This window comes from Ruditapes philippinarum, unplaced genomic scaffold (genome assembly GCF_026571515.1).
Source record: "Ruditapes philippinarum isolate M1 unplaced genomic scaffold, ASM2657151v2 ctg2183_1_1_1_1, whole genome shotgun sequence".
Taxonomy (NCBI): domain Eukaryota; kingdom Metazoa; phylum Mollusca; class Bivalvia; order Venerida; family Veneridae; genus Ruditapes; species Ruditapes philippinarum.
The window spans coordinates 191,086-212,481 of NW_026866770.1; the positions used below are offsets into that span (position 1 = coordinate 191,086).

Below are 21,396 nucleotides of genomic sequence, written 5' to 3' on the forward strand. Positions count from 1 at the left end.
TGCAAGAAATAATGTCTGAAATCTTTGTGTTCAGATTGAAATATCCATCCCTTGGTTGGGGTACCCTCAAGACGGCTATTCCAATGACAAAATTATGTAACATATGACAGTATTATATCATCTAATATGAAAATCCAAGTAACATACATTTTTTGGTGACATTCCATGCTTCTATTAGAGACTCTTGTATCATTTCCTTATTGACTTCTTGATTTCCACTGTATAGGAACAGTTTGTAGCAAGAATCCACACTGTCCAAGTTCGTCCCTGTATACAACTGTACAGTTGACCCAATTGATGTTGTTGCCGTGGATACTACACTGTTAGGGTCAGGGGTCAAGGTCAATGATGGATAAACAGCTTTGCGGTCAGAGTCAACAAAATAGAACATCTTTGTTACAGTCATTCTGAAATAAAAAAGTAACATAAATTTATTTATTTCATGTACACACATTAACCCTGTACCTTCTGAATTATTGTAATGGACTTTCCCAGCTTTGAATTTGGAACAGTCCATTCAAGTTGAAGGGATTTCAACATTAAACTACTAACATTGGGATACCAGCAGTACAGAGCCTGGTTAGATGGCACAGATGTGCAGACTGGCCTGGATGAGACCAGTAATGTAAGTGTTGCTGGCCACCTGGGCTCAAGCTTCTTCAGCGAAAAGCCATTGTTTCTGTGAGTAAGAAATTTACACTCATTGCTTAGTGCTGGTTGGTTCAAGGAATGGGTCCAAGAGTGTTTCAATAAGCTTATATAGCCTCTAACACAATCAAACTAAAATAAATTTGTATAAACTAATAGATTTTCATTGAATTATTTTAATACCATTTAACTACTAAAGGTCTATTTAAATTTTATGTATGTTGTATTTCTTTTATTACACTGTATACTACAGACAATACCCTGTCACAATAAATAATGTGACAAAATGGCAGAGCATGCTCTGGATTGGACAAACCAATAAAGTGGTGCTAATCACCAATTGCTTGCCCAATTATATTTACCCCAGCTTCTATGAACAGTAATATGGTAACTTATCACATTTGTTGTTTGTTAAAACTTACCCATTGGTACCAATGTATTCCTCCCTTCGTAAATTTTGAATGCTGACCTTTTTCCCTGAAAATAAACAGAAACAAGAAACTATAAAAGAAACAACAAAAAGAATCGCTTAATGATTGTCCATTAATGTGATTCCAGCAATTAAAACAACAGGTGTCCATGGGTCTATTTATGATCAGAATTAAAGTTTCTAGTTATGTGTACTTGTTTAAAAGATTTGGAAGAGCTAAATACTTTTAATTTAATTCATGTCCAAAGAGTTAAAATAAATTTAGATCTTAAAATGTTTTTACCTTGACATAAAACCCCCTTGAAAGACTGTAAAAGTGGATATTTTCATGTGTCCAAAAAGTAAGCAAATTCAAAGTTACAGACATTTCACATGAGGAAGTAATAGTGAATTGTGCAAGGATAAAATAAAATGACAGGCTGGTTGATATTAATACTGAGTGGAAATTTTAGTGGTTTTCAGAAATTGCTAATATTTCCACAAGGTTAACTTAACCACTAATACAGTAACAATGAACAATTTCAAAATCCAAGCAGGTCAGGTGGATTCAACAAAATAAGCATGGAAAATGTGTTAATCAAATACCTGTCAACTGTCTCTCCCATGATGATTGCAAGACTGGTACTAGTTTTGATGTTACGTAAGTGGGAACCAGTCCAGCCAGATTGAGCGTAAACTGGTCAGATGACTTCCTGTAATTCTTAAACTCTCCATTGTAGGAGGTGGAAAGTACTCTATACGATGTGTGTATTGGCGACGTGAAGTTTATAGCACTTTGTACCTTGGAAACGTCAAGTTGTGGCTGAAATCTTGCATCGAGTGGCATTCCCTTGTAATGTAACACATATGTCACCGCCCATCCCACTTGGCTATAAATATAGAGACAGGTAATTTTTGTAAGAAGATTTTATTTTTGATGGGTTTTTACAGAGATACTATAACAACCATTGTGGTACCATCCAGCTTTACTTCCTGCATTATTTCAGGCATCAGTTGGCATGCAGGCAGAACCACTGACCTTCCAAAATCTGGCTGGATAGCTTTGATCAATAACTCAATGTCTATGACACGATCTAATTTTTTTTAAACTGGGAACATTATATTACATACGTGAAAATAGTTTATAATAAAATTCAAATTCCTCACATTATGCCATAGACCATCATCCTGTGAAAGTTTGGTGTAACTCCCTTACGAATTGTAGAATGGGTTGCCAATAAAAGAAATTGTTAATGCCCAGATTGACCAATCAAATATCAACAAAAATAAAGTAGACAACATTTTTAGCAGACGGCAATTTTCCCAGCATGAAATGGGTTAAGATAAGTACCTCTGAGATGAAATCACTTTTGTTGAAGGTCCATCAATTATCGCCAATTCCTTTGCATCTATGCCTTAAAAAAATGAAAGATAAAATTTGAGAGAAACATAACATTCTGTATTGTACGTCTTACAAACATTTTTTAGTTCGAAAGAGAAACATGCAAATGCACCAGAAAACATTCATACAATGGCGGGAATTTGAACCAACTGCACACAAAGAAACAACACTTTAGATCACTGAGGATAATTTAGTAATAATCCATGCTAGTGTTAAGTGTCTTTGTAAGTGTTCTTCATCATCATAGAGGAGTGAATTATAATGGCTTCAATGTGAAATTTCAATTGGATGTTTGAAATAAACTAAAACCTGTAAAAAAACAACACTCACACTACAAAAAAGCTTCCCTTCTTCTTTGAAAAATGAAGCATAAAAACAACATGATAAGATCTTAGATAAAAAACCTACATCAAGACATCATCTTGTTTAAAGTCATGATAAAACATGCAAAAGAAGATCATACCATTCAAATTTGCAGCAACAGCATTTACGACCACATCTTGGACACGGTCACTATCCTCGTCAAATATGCTTTGTGACAGAACTATTCCAAAAGTCTTAGATTTTGGTATTGGTATAAAACCATCAATTCCATTCCATGGCAGAATTGCATATACTTCGTTATGTACATTTGTTACTTTTATCTTGGTGAGGTCGTTTATCGGCAGTGAACGTGTATTTCGAGCTGTGGATTCTGGTGACTGTGAGTCTGTTATAACTTTGTACGAATGTCGCCAGAATGCTACGCTGCTGTTAAATGAATAACGGGAAACAACTTGTTTATTTTATCCATATTTCTTTGCAAGTATGCCTCCAAATTGATAGCTATATATGACATTAACTGAATAGACATTATCCGGAACTCGGCAAATGATTAGCTGGGAAAAACCCAAATATTGTTAATTCCGGAGTTTGTCTATAGTCTAATGATGCAATTAAAGTACATGTACATTCATCAACACCAAATTTGCAAATGTTAATATTAAATGATAAATTTCTTTTTTTGTTTTTTTTTTGTTTTTTTTTTAATTCTATACTCTAATTTATCACCCTATCACAGAATTTAAGAATAGATATCAAAATAAATCTTTAGACATTTGACATACCTCTTCATATCAACTACCTCATCCTCAGTTACAATATCAACACTGATTACTTTGTTGCTGCCATATTTAGCGTTCCAGGTTTGTCGCAGAGCGCTGGAAAACTTAGCTCTGTTTACTTCACCAATACGATGTACAGTGTATATCATAAATAAATCAGAATTTCTGAAATAAACAATAAATTCATTTATACAATGTATAACTATGTCTAAGTGTTCTAAATTACACATTATAAATATGGTGGCTGATTTCTGCCTTTTCATGTCTTCGCCCCTCAAAAGTCATAGGCGAAGACATGATAATATCCTGTCTCGACATTCGCATTTTGAGGCGAAGGAACAACAAATATAGGGTGCCTATATGAAGATTTCTACCCGTCAACACGATAATTTTAGGCCTATTAAAATATCAATATTTCCCGTTTTAATATATTGTGTCTTCGTGTCGGCACCTTCTGAAGTCAAAGAGACAATAAGTGAGCATAGTATTGTGCCTATGCCTTTGACTTTTGAGGAGCAGACAGGAAATGGCAGAAATCAGCCACCATATACATGTAATAACCAATTAAAACAACAACAAAAATAAAATTTCATATTGTTTTTACTTTGTAACATATAATTAAGATGAAGTAGTTTGAAATCATTAAAATCTTCCTTGTAAAGTGATTTTGTTAAATTCTTGTTAAATTCTATCTTTATACTTTTATTATTTAAAAAACACCTTATATTGCAACAGGACCCTCATAATTCAACAGAATTTTTATCCTGCCCTTGGACATTATATGCGAAAACAGGACTGAAACAGGATTATATAATGGAAATCATGATCTTTACCTGACAAGTTTATCTGCATTTACAGAGTAGAATGATTCAGAGTATTTTTGACTGGTTCCATGCACTTTCATGTCTATGTGTGAATTAAGCTGGGAAACAGGGATGTCCTCATCAATTTGTATGTCCAACATTTTCTTTCCGCTCTTCACAGAATATGCTATCATCCATATGGGTTGTCTAGCCAAACAGAAACAAATAGAACCTAATAAACAACATGAACACTACACAAACAACAACAAGCAAATAATTTATAATCAAAGAAAGAATGAATTTTCATCATGAGCAAGAGTGATCTTTTAGATATGTATAATTATCAGGCATCAAAAATATTTTCAGAGTCACTCGTCCTGCAGGATGACTATCCAATGTGCAGGCAACATTTTTCTACTCGTCCTGCATCAAGTTCTCTTAAATTCTGCTCGTAATTACAAGCAGACGAGTAGAATTTTTGATCTCTGATTAATATTAAATAATCAACTGGATGTGAAGTCATTTTTTTTAATAATTATATCCAGTTTCTGGAAACGTTTTTCTTGGATTATTGTTTACCAATTTTTTCTGCCTGTATCATATTCTTATTGAAATAAAAACAGTTTTACAACAGTCAGTATAACTGAACATTTTTTATGTTTTTAAGAAACCAGAAAAAAAACCCCAAAACAATAAAACAACAAGCCCCCCCCCCTTCACACCCCTGATAAAAAAAATATCAGAATAAGTGAAAAGTGTTCTGCAATCATACTCTGTGCTGGTCTCTGTAAAATCCTCTTGAAGCTGAAGTTCCACATCAATGGTAGAATCTGAAAGAACAAATTATCATATCAATACATTGCATACACAACTCAAAAACAAAACTGTATTGTTACTTGGTTACTCAATTAAAAGGATATTTTTTTTTGCATTTCCATCATTTTATTCTTTTCATAATCATTATTAGAATTTCATTTACTTCACTTAGAAGGCATTCGGTACTATTCTGTTACAAATGCCGAAAGCAAAGAATAAATTTAAATATATTTTACAAAGTCACACATCTGGGAATGTCTTAAGCCATTTAATGTAAATATAGATTGATTTAAATGAAAACATATGTATCAACAAAGATCATCAAATTTACAACAGTATATTAGCTCCAATGATTGCTGAAATGTATCTTATTCAAACATTTCATTTATAAAACATAAATTGTTGCAGGGCTTCGACAATTGATAAAATAAGTGCAAATTTTACCATGTTAGGTGTTGTTTTTTTAACCTTTCAAGCTCTAGGAATGTTCCAATTTATGAACACTTAAAAAGCCTAGATATAGCATAAAGCAAAAAACCATACTCACTATTTACATGCAAATCATTAAAGTTAAAATACAATTCAAAAAGGATTTTATATATTTACCACTTCTGTATGCAATCCATGCTTGTTTTAATTGCAGTTTGAACTGGGCTCTGTCAGTTTCTAGTAAAGCTCTCTTCATTTTGATGGTGAACATCTGGTTGTACTTCACAACATTTGTAACCTGTATTATCAGAGACTTATATATTACAGAGGGATAAGAAGCTCTAAAAATAGAAAAATTTTCAATCCTGACCCACAATCCCTTGCGTGAAATTCATGGGCTCTTGAAAGTGATCGATTCCCACCATCTTGTTTTACATAACCAAATGAGTTAACATTTTCATCTGTTTCTGAGAATAATTGACATCTTTTTTAGAATATTGAATATTACATGGATTTTAAATGTAAATCTTCAACAGAAACTTACTTTAGAATACTGAATATAACATGGTTTTTAAATGTCAATCTTCAACAGAAACTTACTTTAGAATATTGAATTTAACATGGTTTTTAAATGTCAATCTTCAACAGAAACTTACTTTAGAATATTGAATTTAACATGGATTTTAAATGTCAATCTTCAACAGAAACTTACTTTAGAATATTACATTTAACATAGATTTTAAATGTCAATCTTCAACAGAAACTTACTTTAGAATATTGAATTTAACATGGATTTCTTATATCAATCTTCAACATAGAATATTGAATTTAACATGGATTTCTTATATCAATCTTCAACATAGAATATTGAATTTAACATGGATTTCTTATATCAATCTTCAACATAGAATATTGAATTTAACATGGATTTTAGATATCAATCTTCAACATAGAATATAGAATTTAACATGGAATTTAGATATCAATCTGCAACATAGAATATTGAATTTAACATGGATTTTAGATATCAATCTTCAACATAGAATATTGAATTTAACATGGATTTCTTATATCAATCTTCAACATAGAATATTGAATTTAACATGGATTTCTTATATCAATCTTCAACATAGAATATTGAATTTAACATGGATTTTAGATATCAATCTTCAACATAGAATATAGAATTTAACATGGAATTTAGATATCAATCTGCCACATAGAATATTGAATATTACATGGCTTTTAAATGTCAATCTTCAACATAGAATATTGAATTTAACATGGCTTTTTGAATATCAATCTTCAACATAGAATATTGAATTTAACATGGCTTTCTTATATCAATCTTTAACACAGATACTTACTTGTGATTTATCTAAGACTGTATATTCTTCATTTAATGACCTTGACTTCAGAGCGCTCTGGAGAACTGTTGTATTTAAGGGTTGAAGGTCACCTGGGGTCAACACATCTCCTTTAAAGGTTAATCTGTATGTAACCCTAGCAACCAGTCCACTGAAACAGAAATGAATAAATAAATGAATGTATGTATCTGTTTCCAATATAGAGAGCAAAAAATTGTATTAATTCATTGTTTAAAACACAATAACAAAAAACAGCCAACAAATTTGCGGAAATGAAATAATGTATTAAAGATATGCATTGTTTTAAAGAAGCGTCTCACAAGTTTATCTCCTTTTTTCATGAAAATCTGAAATTTGTTTAAATTCATATTTATAAATTTTGTCAGAACAGTGATTTAGATTGGCTTAAGATTCTTACTTTACACGAAAATTACTGTTTATTTATTACTAATGCAGACATATAGCCAATTGTTACCTTTGTTTATGTATGAAGTTATCCTGGGAAACAATTTGAGCATCAACGCCAACATCTTTGAATGCTGAAATATTATAATGACATGATTCAAAATCAAGATATTAAATCTTTTCAGTTTATTCTATTCAGAATCTAGTTTAGTTTGATTGTGTAGGAAACCATATGTTTATAGACACACTCAGAATCTAGTTTAGTTTGATTGTGTAGGAAACCATATGTTTATAGACACACTCTTGAATCCATTGCTGGAACCAACCAGTACTAAACAATGAGTATAAAGTTCCTTGCTTCTTTCTTTCTAAAATCACTGTTTGTTGTCTGGATCCACCTCATTACAAATTACAATGCCTCCCATCCAAACTCCAAACAGTGATTTCATTCAGCAATAAAATCACTGTTTTGGATATATCGTTTCTTAATTAAGACAAAACATGTTAACATTTGTTCCATTGGTACTTCATGTAGGCTATCATTATTATTTACAAATACAGTGTACTGGTGTCATATCGAGAAACATGGTCGTGACCCAAGTAAGGCTCAAACCCATGATCCCTGGGTTGAGAGGCAGACCACTTAACCATGTTCACATAAATCTCAGACTTACCGAGGGTTGTCCAGGTCTGTTTGAGCTGTGACTGCACAAGTGTGACATCATCATATTTTATTTGTTTGCTTGTGTAGAATGAGAACAGAGAATTTCTTTTCACCGTCTTCAAAGTGCTGGTTTTCACCACACTGTATTTATTGTTGTTTGCCGATGAGAACGTAACTAGGCGAGTGAGCTCGTCACGGTTGAGCGGAGACGATATCTGACGGTCCACAACTTGTCCTCCTTGTTCAATGAATACAACAAGTCTCCAGTATGTGAATCTGTAATATTTAGTTTTTTTATAGTCAGACTAATTTAATTTAGTTTGATTGGGTTAGAAGCTATAACTTTATTTAAAACATTCCCGAGTCCGTTCCTGGAACCAACCAGTACTAAGCAATGAATGTAAAGTTTTCTGTTCATTGAAACAACAGCTTGCCCCTGATGGGGTTTGAACTCACGCAGCCAGAATCCTTTGATTACTACACCATGTAGACTGTTGTTTAATCACTCAGCCTTGCTAGCCGACACTTATATGTAATATTTACATCATTATCCAAAGTTGATTCATTATTCATTCCACAGATACCAGTAAGAGTATAGAAGTATGGGACAACTATTTGTTCAGCATTTTGATAGTATTGAGATGTTTGACAGCCTAACTCCAATCATTTAGTCATGTAACCAAAACGCAAACCATATTATGTAGGTCAATTTTTGTGTTGGTCACTGTGACCTAGATCTGTGACCTACTGACCTCAAAATCAAAAGTCACGTATACGACTGCCATGATCTGAGCAGAAACACTAACCTACATTGTATAAGCAAGCTCAATGCCCTTTAGAATAGACATTATGTGAATAACTATATTTGGTTTTTAAAGTACAATTTTTTTTCAATGTTAAGCAATATCTAACTGGTTCAGGGAACATCTATCATAGATGTGCATATTATAATATCCTAATATCAGAAACTTACCCCTGTAATTTACTCATATAATCCATGGTTACAAATTCTTCCTGTTTTGGAATATAAACTTTGATTTTACCATTTTTGGATTCAGCTGAAATGAACCAAAAGTGAAACTTAGAAACTTGCAATACGTTGACCAAAAATATGGACTAACTTCAAAGAAAGTTAAAAATGAAGGAATTAGAGACCACAACTCTCTTTGTATGCCTTTTAATACCAAGAAATGTATAACATTTGAAAAATTATGTTCAACAAATATTACTACATGTACATTTTTTGTTGGATCAAAGGTTAGTTTGTTTGTTTGTTTTGGGTTTTACGTCACATCGACACATTATAGGTCATATCGCGACGTTCCAGCTTTACTGGTGGAGGAAGACCTCAGGTTCCCTTCCGTGCAGGATCAAAGGTTAGGTTGATATTTAAGTCACACTGATATGTTAAGGTCATAAAGGTAAGGTCCCACCTGTTACTGGAGGGGAAACCCGAGTCATCCTATAATCCACGTATTATTCCGGCACCAAGCTTTCATTTTGATAAAACAAACAATTGTCTGCAAACTACACATGTAGCTGTTTAACTTCTTAACATAAATATAAATGATTCAGTTAAAGAAAATATAGACTATTCTACTACTATCAACAAGGGATGACAGGATGAAATACTTACAAGATGAAGCATTCCATACAGAACGTACGACCTCTGAAAATTTGGATTTATCCACGTCCCTCATTTCTCGTGAAATATCCACACTAAAATGGAAACGGTAATCAACAACAGCGGGCACATCACTGACGATGTAACTGGTATCAATTGGTGATTTAAAGCTGATGAATTTCTGAATTTCTGATGCCTTAACTTCTGGTAGTGTGTCCGGGTCGACGGAATCACATGACGGGAGACAGTCTTCCCACATGAAGTAGTAAATTCTCCATAAAGTCTCCCTATAAAATAATTACAGTGATGAAAAAAATTAGCAACACTTCTAATAAAGATTAACGTACAACTAAATTCAAGAAAAATTAATCACCTAATAACAAATTCAAGTGAACTTTATTGATGATAAACAGTCTAAGAAAATTGATCAATGAATAACAAAATTTTATTGAAATTGATCAACAAATAACAAAATTTTAGTGAAATTGATCAATGAATAACAAAATTTTAGTGAAATTGATGAATGAATAACAGATTCTAAAGAAGTTGATCAACGAATAACAAATTTTAGTGAAACTGCTCAATGAATAACAAACTTAAGTGAAGTTGATCATCAAATAACAAATTCTAGTGAAAATGATCAATAAATAACAAATTTTAGTGAAGTTGATCAAAGTTTAGCAGATTCTGGCAGAATTGATTAATGTATAAAGAAGAAATACAGTTTCACAATGAAATGCAACACCATGCTACTTACTCTTTGGTAAGGTCCATAAACTCTGCACTTCTACTGATTTTCACTGTAGGTTTTATTTTCCATGGTAAACCTGAAATAAAGAAGGAAACATTCAATGTAATGAAATTCATAAACATTTTTTACAAATTTAATATCTTAACTGTAAACGTAAGGTAGTTGTGATATCAATAGACGGCTAAGTTAAAATCATGACCTCACTTTAAGGAAAAATAGGAAACAGTATATCAGTGACTTTGATAGGACTGAATGCAACCAAGGAAAGAAGTGGGCTGAATGCTATGTAACTATGGATTACTAACTTGAATGAGTGGGCTCTACATTTTATTCCCATTAATAAATAACGAAATATTAAATAGTTCTGAAAGAAAATCTGAACCAAACTGACTTTTATATCGGTTTTAACCCCCAAATAGGTCAGAAAATGTCACCAGGTAATTTGGCTATGTGATTATAATACATATATACATACCTGTAGTTATTGTCTGCCAGGTCATTTCCAGGGCATGCACAAACTGTTGTGAAATCTTATTGACTGAGTCCACTCTTACGTTTAAATTCTGGTTCATGTAGAATGAAAACGCTAGTCTCAGTCTGGACGTCTGTTTCACGTTTTCTACGATGTCTGTAACATTGACTGTATTCAGTGACCTTTTTAAGTATGCCAAGTCTAAGGCTTTAGAGGTCATCCTCTGAACAGCTTTACCATTCTTTAACAAGAAATAGTTCAGCTGCCAATACGTGTGTCTGCAAAATAATGTGATCTGAATAAATATATGAAAAAATAGCAAAATGGAAAATGATACAAATTACTTTAATTTAAAAGGATTACACAATTTTGAACTTCAAAAATTAATTTTTCTTTTAACACTATTACCTCTTTTAGATTTAAGTACTGAATCCAAAATTTGTATCTACATGTATTCATATGCATTTTAAAACAAACAAACATGTTTAAAATGATGATTACAATGATGACGAAGAAGCTGATGATAATTATGATAATGATGATGCTTTTGATGATGAAAATTACAAAAAAATGATAATGTAGATGATGATGATTATGACAATACAAATTTAGATGAAGAAAACAGCAAAGATGATGATTATTTTGATAATGTTGATATAACAATGATGATTTTTATAATAATGAGTGTTGGATAATGACGACAACAATGACAATATTGATAATGTTGAAAACATAACTTGTAAAACAAAGAATGCATTGGTAAATGATTCCTTATTTTTTACTGAGAAGAGTAACACCTGCCTACATTTTATTTATCATATCAATTGAAGAAACTTCATGAAGTGAAACATGTATTGATAAACTGTGTTGATTTTGAATCTTTTTATCATAAATTAAAAATTGAATTTTTTTTATTAAATTAAAGACAAAAATCCATTTTCAATAAAAAAAGTTTGTTCTCAATAAAAAAAATAATCTTTATACATGATAAAATGCAAAGTATATATTAAAAGACGATAACCTAAAAATATAATTCAACAATAAACATTGACAGAAAAATAATTACCCCTCCATGTCAACCACCTCCTCTTGTCCAGTCACCTTGACAGAGATGCAGTTGCATGAATTATATTCTGAATATATAACAAAACAATTTTAATTTTCGTTCATGTCAAAAAACTTAAATTAACAACTTCCAAGCAATGTCCTTGACCTTGCTATGATGGTAATGTTGACTATAGACCTAATAACATAGTGGTTTATAAAATAATTCAACCCTTATATGACATCATCTATAGTAAGTCCTGATAGTGGTAAACCTTAACTTATATAAATAAATTAAACCTAGTAAACACTGTTAGACTTAAACAATTGCCCAAACAATTTATCATAAATTATAATAATATAAATGAATTTCTCGAATTCTCAATTTTTTTTAGGTATGATTATATGTTTTTAAAATTCATTTATTTTTGTTTGGTTGTCATTTAATGCTTTGTGGGTCGTTACAAATATTTGAAAAAGTGAAAAATTTATGACATGTGGACCATTTTTTACACAATAATCTTGCCACTTAAATGACCTTGTTTTGGTTTTTTGAAGTTAAAATACTATTGAATGAAAATAAAAGTTGCCAAAATTTTAATTATCCTGGTAAGATGGTAGATTATTCCTCAGAATATCCAGACATTAAATTCAGCCACTTTAAGAGAATACCACACATCAAATGCCATTTAAAATGTATGGTCAGCTGACAAAAACACATTGTTATTACCAGCAGATGTATGTTTCCAGGCGGCCAGCAGATAATTCTCCGCGGCTGTAAAATACGCTGGTGATAATTTGTTTGTCATGTGAACATGGAAGCTGTCCCTGTAGTGAATCAATGTACGACCTGATATATTCACTGTAGTAAATTTCTCACCACGGAAACCTGAAATAAGGTACAGAAATCAATTTAATTTTCAATAAGATATTAAGACATTCACATTGCTTAAAACAACACTATTGTAGGGAAATATACTAAATAAACAAAATACATTGTTTTTTTCCAAGTTCAACCTTTTCTAACTGACTTCTATAATATGAAAATAAACAACAATGAGAATGTAATATCTAATGTGATTCATTTATGTGCATGATAACACATTCTTCATACAACAGGCTTTAATATGTACATTAATACCAAAAGCCAACAACTATTTAGCATACAGACAACATATATATTCAATAAAAACAACTGCTTTTGTTAGCTTTCAACATTTTGTCTCCTTCAGAAATTATTTTTGAAAATTACATTATTATTATCTTATCTTATCTCTTTTTTTTCTGTTGATAATTTAGAGGAATCATAACAAAAGACTTGATACTGATTTATGTGACATTTTTTCATGAAGTCATTTTTTTTTTTTACATATTTCGATGAATCAGAGTCAAATATAAAGAAAATATATGGGTAATTTTAGATTTGTTACCTAATTACACCAAAACTGACCTAGAATACTCTTCAAAAACTTACCAGTGAAGGTGAGTTTACTGTTCAGGCTAGACTGGTCCAGAGATTTCATACCATTGACTGGTACTGGCTTGTCATGATTATTAACAAAGTAAACAGTTTTCCAGACCCTGTGACCATTCAAATCTAAATATTCCTCAAATCTTCCAAATTTAACATCTATGACAGCATCTGCAAATAAAGTTAAGATTTTTTAGTTGTTTTCTTTTAACATACATGTACAAAATTTTGATACCATTATAAGCTGACAAATAAATTTTTTTTTTAAAGTGTTGAATACTTTTTAGATTTGTTCATAAAGCAGACGTTTACACTGCAAGTATTGCAGTGGTAAATATACTTCTGTATAATGTCCCTAGTATTATATATTTAGTTGTAAATGGAGAGAGTTACATCCCTTTGTTCTCTGTCCACCATTTGTTGTTAAATCTACATGCTGTATATAATTGAGACAGAGTAAACAAATAATTTTAACAAGCCATGCGGCTAGCTTATTAGGTAGAGCACAGTGGACTGTGAATTCGGCGAACTTGGTTCGATTCCCGAAGGTGCATGTCAGTTTTGTTGTGACTTATCATGAAATCCTTTCCATGGTCATTCACACTGTACCTCTACTATGTCATGTACAAAAGTTATCAGTTCCTAGGGAAAGTGAAGGCAACTAGTACTAGTAATCTGCTTGACAGCCTGTCCAGGAATGATAGGGTGGTTGAACTGTACTCTGGTAAATTCAATGTGGCTTACTGTTGTGATCCCGCATGAAAACTACCAACATCACCACAAATCTATTTGTAATCAAAACCCCCTACTGGCTCATATGACAAAATTGTAGGAAAATAAAGGCAGCCACAGCTTGGCTGATATTTGTTTCTTTTTCATAATGTCATTCAGTAATATAACTTTATACATGGAATATCTCAATTAAGGTATATCATGTATATACATAACTGTAAGAATAGTAAAACAACTCACTTTGGTGCGTTCTCTTGATCTCATTAGCCAGCACGATCTCAGCACTTTTCTGCGCCCCTCGGTCAAGTTTTTGGTCAAGATAGACAGAGAAACCGTATCTCTCGTACCGTCTGTACTCATTTAACTGGCTAGGAATGGTTATCCTGTACGCGCCGTTTGGACTGTCGACAGATCCTACTGCAGCAGACGTTACACTCATTACTTCACGTGAGTCAACGGTTTCTGACATGTTACCATGGGATACAAAGTAGGTAAGCTCCCAAGATGATTTCCTTTAATGAAATAAAAGAATGTATTAAAATAAAAAAAATTAAATGCTCATTGAATCAAAATGATATTTTAGAAAATAAAATCATATTGTCAGTTGACAAGGTTTCAAAGAGCACTTTACAATCTTAAGCATGTTCATATACATGTACATATGAACAGCAAAACCTTATATTGGCCCTTAATAAATATCCTTTATACATTTGTATCTCTTATTTAACATCTTCATTACATTAATGATGAATCCATCTAGGTATTATCTAAATCAAGTAAAAGTACATTCTGTTAAAGGAAGGAGATTACTTTTTCTTTAAAAAGGGGGAAAAAAAAGACCCCAAAAACAAAACTCACCCATGTAGGTCAATCAACTCTTCCTGTTGCACTAAATGAACTTGAGTGTTCCTCCATTCTTAAAAAAAGAAATTATTGAAATGTCAATCAAACTGAATAATAGAAAGACAGGCAAGACCTTTGGAATATAAATGTATCAATTAAAATACATGTATTATAGAACAAGCAATGTGATTAAAAAGTATGATGAAACTACAAAGTTTATGATCTACATACATTTCTATATACTATGCTAAATAGGCGTGTTACATCATTGTGAATAAAGTCATTTACACATACATTTGAAAAACTGCTTCCAAATATTGTTTTATGACATTATATCATTATCATACGTTTTTTTCTCTCTCCACCAACAATTGTCATGATTTCAGAGAAGAGGTTGTCAATTACATGTAGAAATACATTTCTTGCATATCAGACCGGCGTTTCCGTTAGTTTTACCCATGCCGGAAATTTCATCTGGCATGGGGGGTTCCAGATGAGTCGCGTGCTGTACAATGGCACGATAAAGATGACGTCATTTTACCGTTATGAATGATTTTGTAATTCATACGCTGTTGAATGAAAGTAGTTACGGTTGTAATGATATAAATTTTCATTGAAAATAAAGATAAAGAATTTAAAATATAATGGAATATGGTAGAATATGCAAGAAAAATTATCTGACATATGTTTGCGGTTCGGATCGGAATATCCGTCCCTCGGTCACCCGCCCATGGGCGGGTCACCTCGGGACGGAAATTCCGATCCGAACCGCAAAATATGACAGATATTATTAGTCTAGCACAGGTTAATATTTCTTACAACTGCTGTCAATATACGACTCCTGCCTTATGATTATCAAACAAATAAAAAAAGTGAAAATAAACAAACCTGGTCTCGATTTTTGCCATGCCACCAATAGTCTCTGTTCAAACAATTTCCTTGCAGAATCTGTAACCTTTTTGTCAACCAACAAAGAATAATGTTTCTCATAGTTATAATAAGTAGAGGCGGATCTTAATACAGCATAGCTCCGCCCAGAATCGCCCTTTACATTGGACACAGCCCTAGCTAGAGTACCTGTGTCAACATTCTTAATTTGTTCAGCAGGAATTCTCGAACCATTAATTTCAAGTAAATACTGCATTCTCCAGGCATTTGTGCTGAAATGAAATCATTTGATGAATTTCGTAAAACAGTGGCAAAATTTTTTGCTTCCCTAAAAATAACAACATTTGAACAAAAGCCATTTATTCAGCTTGAAAATAAAGTCACAATGATAGTATTAAAATCATATGATGACTTTTAAATATATACATGTATGACAAGAGGCAGATCCAAGGTTTGCCTTCTATTCTCAGGCATAAGTAGGAGTAATGTAGAACAATCAACTTTTTTCAGGCTAAGCTTAATGCTTCCTAGCATTCAGTGAAATTCAACTTCTTTGGAAAAGTTTGACTCTATAGTGGTGAAGGTAAAGGTTTCAAATTTTGCCTTAATAACTCTACCACTAAGGTATGGAAGCTGGCTAAATTAACATTACCACTTTGTAAGTATTGCCATTGGCATTCAAATCTTGCTCATTTTGTATTTTTAGCATCTTACCACCTTATCTATTATTACCACTTTATCTCTTATTACCACTTCATCTTTTATTACCACTTGCCATACAAATCTTTCTCATTTCGAATCTTTAGCACATTACCACTTTATTCATTATTACCACTTTATCTATCTATTATTACCACTTTATTACCACTTCATCTATGTTTACCACTTGATCTACTTATTATTACCACTTTATCTATTATTACCACTTTATCTATTATTACCACTTTATCTATTATTTTAGACAGTTTGTAATAAATACAGACTACATTTTGTCTTACCCGGACAGACTGGTATATTCTTTCTGTCTCACAATATGAATTTTAACGGACTGGTTCAACTCTAACGACCACTGAGCGGACAACGATGCCTCGATTTTGTCTACGTCCTCTAGCGATATGTAGGCATCCAGATAGAGAGAGAGAAGTTGCTTTGTTGAAAATAGGTCTGTAGACTGGAGGTGACTCAACTTAAATAATACAAACATATTTACAATGATAAAACATAAGTTTTTAAATGAAGTATAGAAAAATAATTAACATCTGTTCCTACTCAGAATTGTTTTTCCCCTCTTTAGATGGGTACAATAGAAGCTCTTATTTCCATTTGGAAAAAAAATGGTATTTGTCTGAAAACGTTGTCAATGACAGATAGCTATATTTAAGTCTCTTATCATATCCAAAATTTATGATTTTGAGCTGTTGATAATCATTTCTTCTCAATCTTATCTAATAACTAAAATTCGAAGTATCGTTAACTTGGTCACATTCCCAAAGTGTAAAAAAAAACCCCAACAGCAACAGTTAAATCCCTATATGAAAAATTAATACAATTTTCCAGATTTCTCCTATAATTGTTTATCATCTGAAGGTTTTAATTCACTCAGAGTCATTTAAAGTTAAGCATTGTTAATTTGGTAATAATATCTTTTTTGTAAAAAAAAAATGGTTGTACTATCTAAAACATGTAAAAGCATATTGAAAGTATTGTCACCTTTGCGCTGTAACAGGTTAAGTCCTTCAAAAATTAAAAGTAGTTAACCAGTTATTGCACTAAGTTGATGATATGTTATTCTATTGAAATCACTGACCATTATTTCACAGCAAAGTGCTTCATTCATTTACAGTATAACTTTAATTAAGAGTAACAAACTTGTACAGATCTATCTTCCGGTAATTCAAAAATATAATTTATAAGTTTTCTAGTGAAAATACGATCATTTCGCCTCATTGACGTACCTGAATATTAGATCTTGATGACATATCCGAGTTAAGTTCTGTGGCCAATATTGTCTTGTTGATGGAAGCTACGCTCTGTTTGTCTAATACAGTGCCGTTAACCTTCAGTGAATACAAGAAACGCCAAGCTGTTCGTCTGAAAAATATGAAAAATAATGAAAAAATATCACTTTACAATTTGAAACATTAAATGTTATTTTTTTCCCCACTTCTTTTATTGTTATGGTTAAAAGAAATAAATGCCAATATGACTGTTTCACTGAAGAAGCCGGGAATCAAACTAGCAATGGTTGAGTTTGCCATCAAGAATAAGAAGAATATAGTGCTCAATGTGAAATTCTTTGCCATAAATGTAGAAAAATGTAAGTAAATTAGTATTTTGACTTCCATACAAAATACTAAATCACCATAACTGTACTACTTGACAAAAAGCAGCAGAAGTGAAATATTGTTCAGGTAATTATTGGCCAATTAGTAACTTTTTTGAAATTAAAATAGGACATCAGAAATAAATTCTTTTGAGAATTGAAAATAAAAAACATTTCAGGGGCATAATGGGCCTTTAATACTTACCCATAATAATCAACTGTTTCTTCTTGACCCTCTATATGCACCTCTACATTTGATGATTTGTATTCTGAAAATGGTAAGTCAAATATCATAATGTAAGGCCTTTATTTTTTATACTTTTTATATCTGTTGGTTAGAGACAACATTATTTAACATCTACTTTAATATGTGTTATGCTGTTGTTTATGTAGTATACATGTATAGACTATTTAAATGTATAAAGCTATATCACTACTGATTACTGTTTACAAAATTTTACTTTGAAATTTGAAGAAAAATAATTTCAAAGTGCCTGTTTGAAAGAAATTTGTAAGTATATTTCACTTGAAGTGTATTGTGCATGCACAAGATCATATCTAAACCGTTCAAATCCTACTTAAAAAAAAACAGCATAACATATTATTCTGGAAAATTTCATTCTACTGAGTATTCACATAGAGTTTTTGTGTTTGTTAAATAAAAGAAACATTTTGTGTCAAGTGGTATTGCTTATAAGAGCAACACTGATTAGTTCTACTCAGCCAGAGTCTTTAGCTTATTTTCCCAATATGCAATAAGAAAAGTACTAAATAAAACTTACAATTTCTATGACAAAAAAAAATTGTATGGGAGCATGGTCCAAAACATTTGCATGCATATTGGCCAATGATTTTCAAATAAGATAAAATTGTCTCCCAATGAAAATTACAGAATAAGATTTTATTTTCATGTGTGATTTCATTTTTGATTTATGATTATTTATAACTATCTTTTCTTTATTTCTACGTCAAATTAACTGATGAAATTAATAATTATAGCAAAGTTTTTACACAGAAGAAATGAAAACTTTAAGCTTCCATAATTGATTACATAAATCTTTTTTAACATACCAGGGTTTTGTTTAATCCACGCATGTTCCAGGGCCAGTTCTATTTCATGATAATGTGTTGTCGATACCTTGTGTTGTAGATACAGTGATAGCAGAAGACTCGTATCTGTCACATGTTTATCTAAAATGGCTGTGTAGGTCTTATTACTGACTGTATGAACGCCAATTGTCTTCACAAACTCGGTCCAGTCTATGAGCTTCAACAATCTAGGGTAGATCAGTCTACCGTCAACTTTTACGTAATATGGTAATCCCCAAATTTCATATCTGTAATAATAAAAGTGTTAAGTCAATTATTATTTAATTGTCTTGTATTCATTATGTATGTAAACAAATCCGTAAAATTCATTAAATATAAACCAAATTCAATAGAATATTACATTAAATCTCATATAATCTTAAAATACCAGTACAAATGTATGCCAAAGAATAAATGTAGTACTTGTCTTCAGTAGCATGTTTATTTCTTTCATTTTTTTCCATTTCTTTTTTTTTCAAAGTCCCATCAGCACTGTAAAGTCATATGGCGACTTTCCAGCTTTACTGATGGAGAAAAACCTCCAGTGGCCTGCCTGTCTGCATGTAATTTCAGACTCAAGTGTGCACTAATGTAAGAATCTCTGACCTTCTGCAGGCTAGAAGGATTGCTCCTTTATATCAAAAGACTCTGTTGGGGTTTAAACCCACAACGGTGAGGTAAAAACCCACAATGTTGGGGTTTAAACCCACAATGGTGAGGGAAAAATCCCACAATGGTGAGTGGAAAATGAGTCAACCTGATAATCTTTCTCTCCAAAAAAAGAGCCCTAATAGGTTCTAAGCAATTCTATGAAAATATTTTGAAGTAAAACCGTCAAAAACTGTTCCACACTTGATAATCACTTACCCAGAATGTGACCAAAACCTTCTTTGTGTGAGAACACCCACCTCGATTTGAGTACCTGAAAAATTCAGTATTACCTCCTTTTAAATTGAGCAAAAGTTTTTGTTTTTTTTTCAAACAAGAATAAATCAAAGGCTAACACACAATGAACTTCCTCATAGAATGGTTAAGATGCTAGTCTTTTGATGAAATTTCAAACAAAAAGAAATTCTATAATTTTTCTTATAATTCATTTAGGTATAAATTTAGATTTATAATTTTCAGGTATACTTTTTCAATTGCATATATATATGCAACCATGTGTATTTATTATTTTATATAGTGTCAATACAATTCATAAATTGTTTGCATCAATTTTTTTTTAAGGTATTTTAGAAAATTTAAGACAAAATTCTACTGGCAATTAATAATATTACTATGGTTACAAATGTCGTAATATTGTGACAAATATTTTAAAGAATGGGACATAAATACTCATTGTTTTACCTGGATAAAGTTTCTGGTAGAAACGCACAAGATGGAGCCTGAACGTTTCATACTGTGACCTTGGAATCCATTCCATGGTAAACAACCAACTATAGTAAGACCATGAGATATATTGCTTTCCATGGGTCATTCCATGGTGTATCACATATTTTCCATGTGGTCCAGTAATGTCTACATAAGATGAAATTCTTGTAGTATTGAGGGGTGGCATTTTAGAAGGATCAACATCGGTGCCGTTGATGGAGACCTGCCAGTCAAGTCGCCAATATGACTTCCTGCAATATATAAATGAATTAAGAAATTAAATGAGTTCCTAATTATAATAATTTTCATGAAATTCGATTCTTTTCTGTCATTTATTTACATTTTGCGGAAATAACTATTCAGGAAAACAGAATAATTTGTAATTTCAATTTTAAGTTTCAGTTAACTTCACAAGCTATATGATAACTTTGTATGTTACAGGTACACATATCAAACCCCCTAAATCAGCCTTAAATGATTCTTTTCCTAGAACAGTGGAAACCATCTAAACAAGACTGCATTCTTTGATAACAGAAATGAAATGTCAGTTGTTTTCCTCACAGTTTTGGTTGCTAGCAACACTAAAGTTGTTTCATTTAGAAGTTGATTATCATGACCAGATGGGAGAAAACAAGAGCTGTCCGTAAGACAGCGCGCTCGACTTTTTTATTGCTTGCCAATAAAAAAAGTTTTTGCAGTAAAAGGCAATACAAGAATCTCTGTATTTTTAAAGTGAACA

At 31.8% G+C, this 21,396-nt stretch overlaps 1 protein-coding gene across 1 annotated transcript in view; it reads right to left on the bottom strand.

The window, feature by feature from the left end:
- LOC132733652 (uncharacterized) overlaps window positions 1-20,903 on the bottom strand; it is a 39,223-nt gene extending 18,320 nt beyond the window's left edge. The window contains exons 1-28 of the mRNA XM_060720312.1: window positions 20,634-20,903; window positions 20,151-20,205; window positions 19,266-19,531; window positions 18,400-18,463; window positions 17,827-17,962; window positions 16,870-17,057; window positions 15,872-16,143; window positions 14,999-15,056; window positions 14,381-14,652; window positions 13,412-13,579; window positions 12,668-12,826; window positions 11,960-12,026; window positions 10,897-11,171; window positions 10,428-10,497; window positions 9,683-9,957; window positions 9,020-9,104; window positions 8,057-8,322; window positions 7,453-7,516; window positions 6,978-7,128; window positions 5,788-5,908; window positions 5,138-5,195; window positions 4,396-4,572; window positions 3,566-3,727; window positions 2,923-3,209; window positions 2,409-2,472; window positions 1,664-1,947; window positions 1,071-1,125; window positions 148-407 (exon numbers count right to left, since the gene is read on the bottom strand). Of these exons, the coding sequence (XP_060576295.1) occupies window positions 148-407; window positions 1,071-1,125; window positions 1,664-1,947; window positions 2,409-2,472; window positions 2,923-3,209; window positions 3,566-3,727; window positions 4,396-4,572; window positions 5,138-5,195; window positions 5,788-5,908; window positions 6,978-7,128; window positions 7,453-7,516; window positions 8,057-8,322; window positions 9,020-9,104; window positions 9,683-9,957; window positions 10,428-10,497; window positions 10,897-11,171; window positions 11,960-12,026; window positions 12,668-12,826; window positions 13,412-13,579; window positions 14,381-14,652; window positions 14,999-15,056; window positions 15,872-16,143; window positions 16,870-17,057; window positions 17,827-17,962; window positions 18,400-18,463; window positions 19,266-19,531; window positions 20,151-20,205; window positions 20,634-20,844 (4,570 nt within the window). The 5' untranslated portion in view covers window positions 20,845-20,903. The remainder of the gene's footprint in view (window positions 1-147; window positions 408-1,070; window positions 1,126-1,663; window positions 1,948-2,408; window positions 2,473-2,922; window positions 3,210-3,565; window positions 3,728-4,395; window positions 4,573-5,137; window positions 5,196-5,787; window positions 5,909-6,977; window positions 7,129-7,452; window positions 7,517-8,056; window positions 8,323-9,019; window positions 9,105-9,682; window positions 9,958-10,427; window positions 10,498-10,896; window positions 11,172-11,959; window positions 12,027-12,667; window positions 12,827-13,411; window positions 13,580-14,380; window positions 14,653-14,998; window positions 15,057-15,871; window positions 16,144-16,869; window positions 17,058-17,826; window positions 17,963-18,399; window positions 18,464-19,265; window positions 19,532-20,150; window positions 20,206-20,633) is intronic.
- Between the last annotated feature and the right edge of the window lie 493 nt (window positions 20,904-21,396).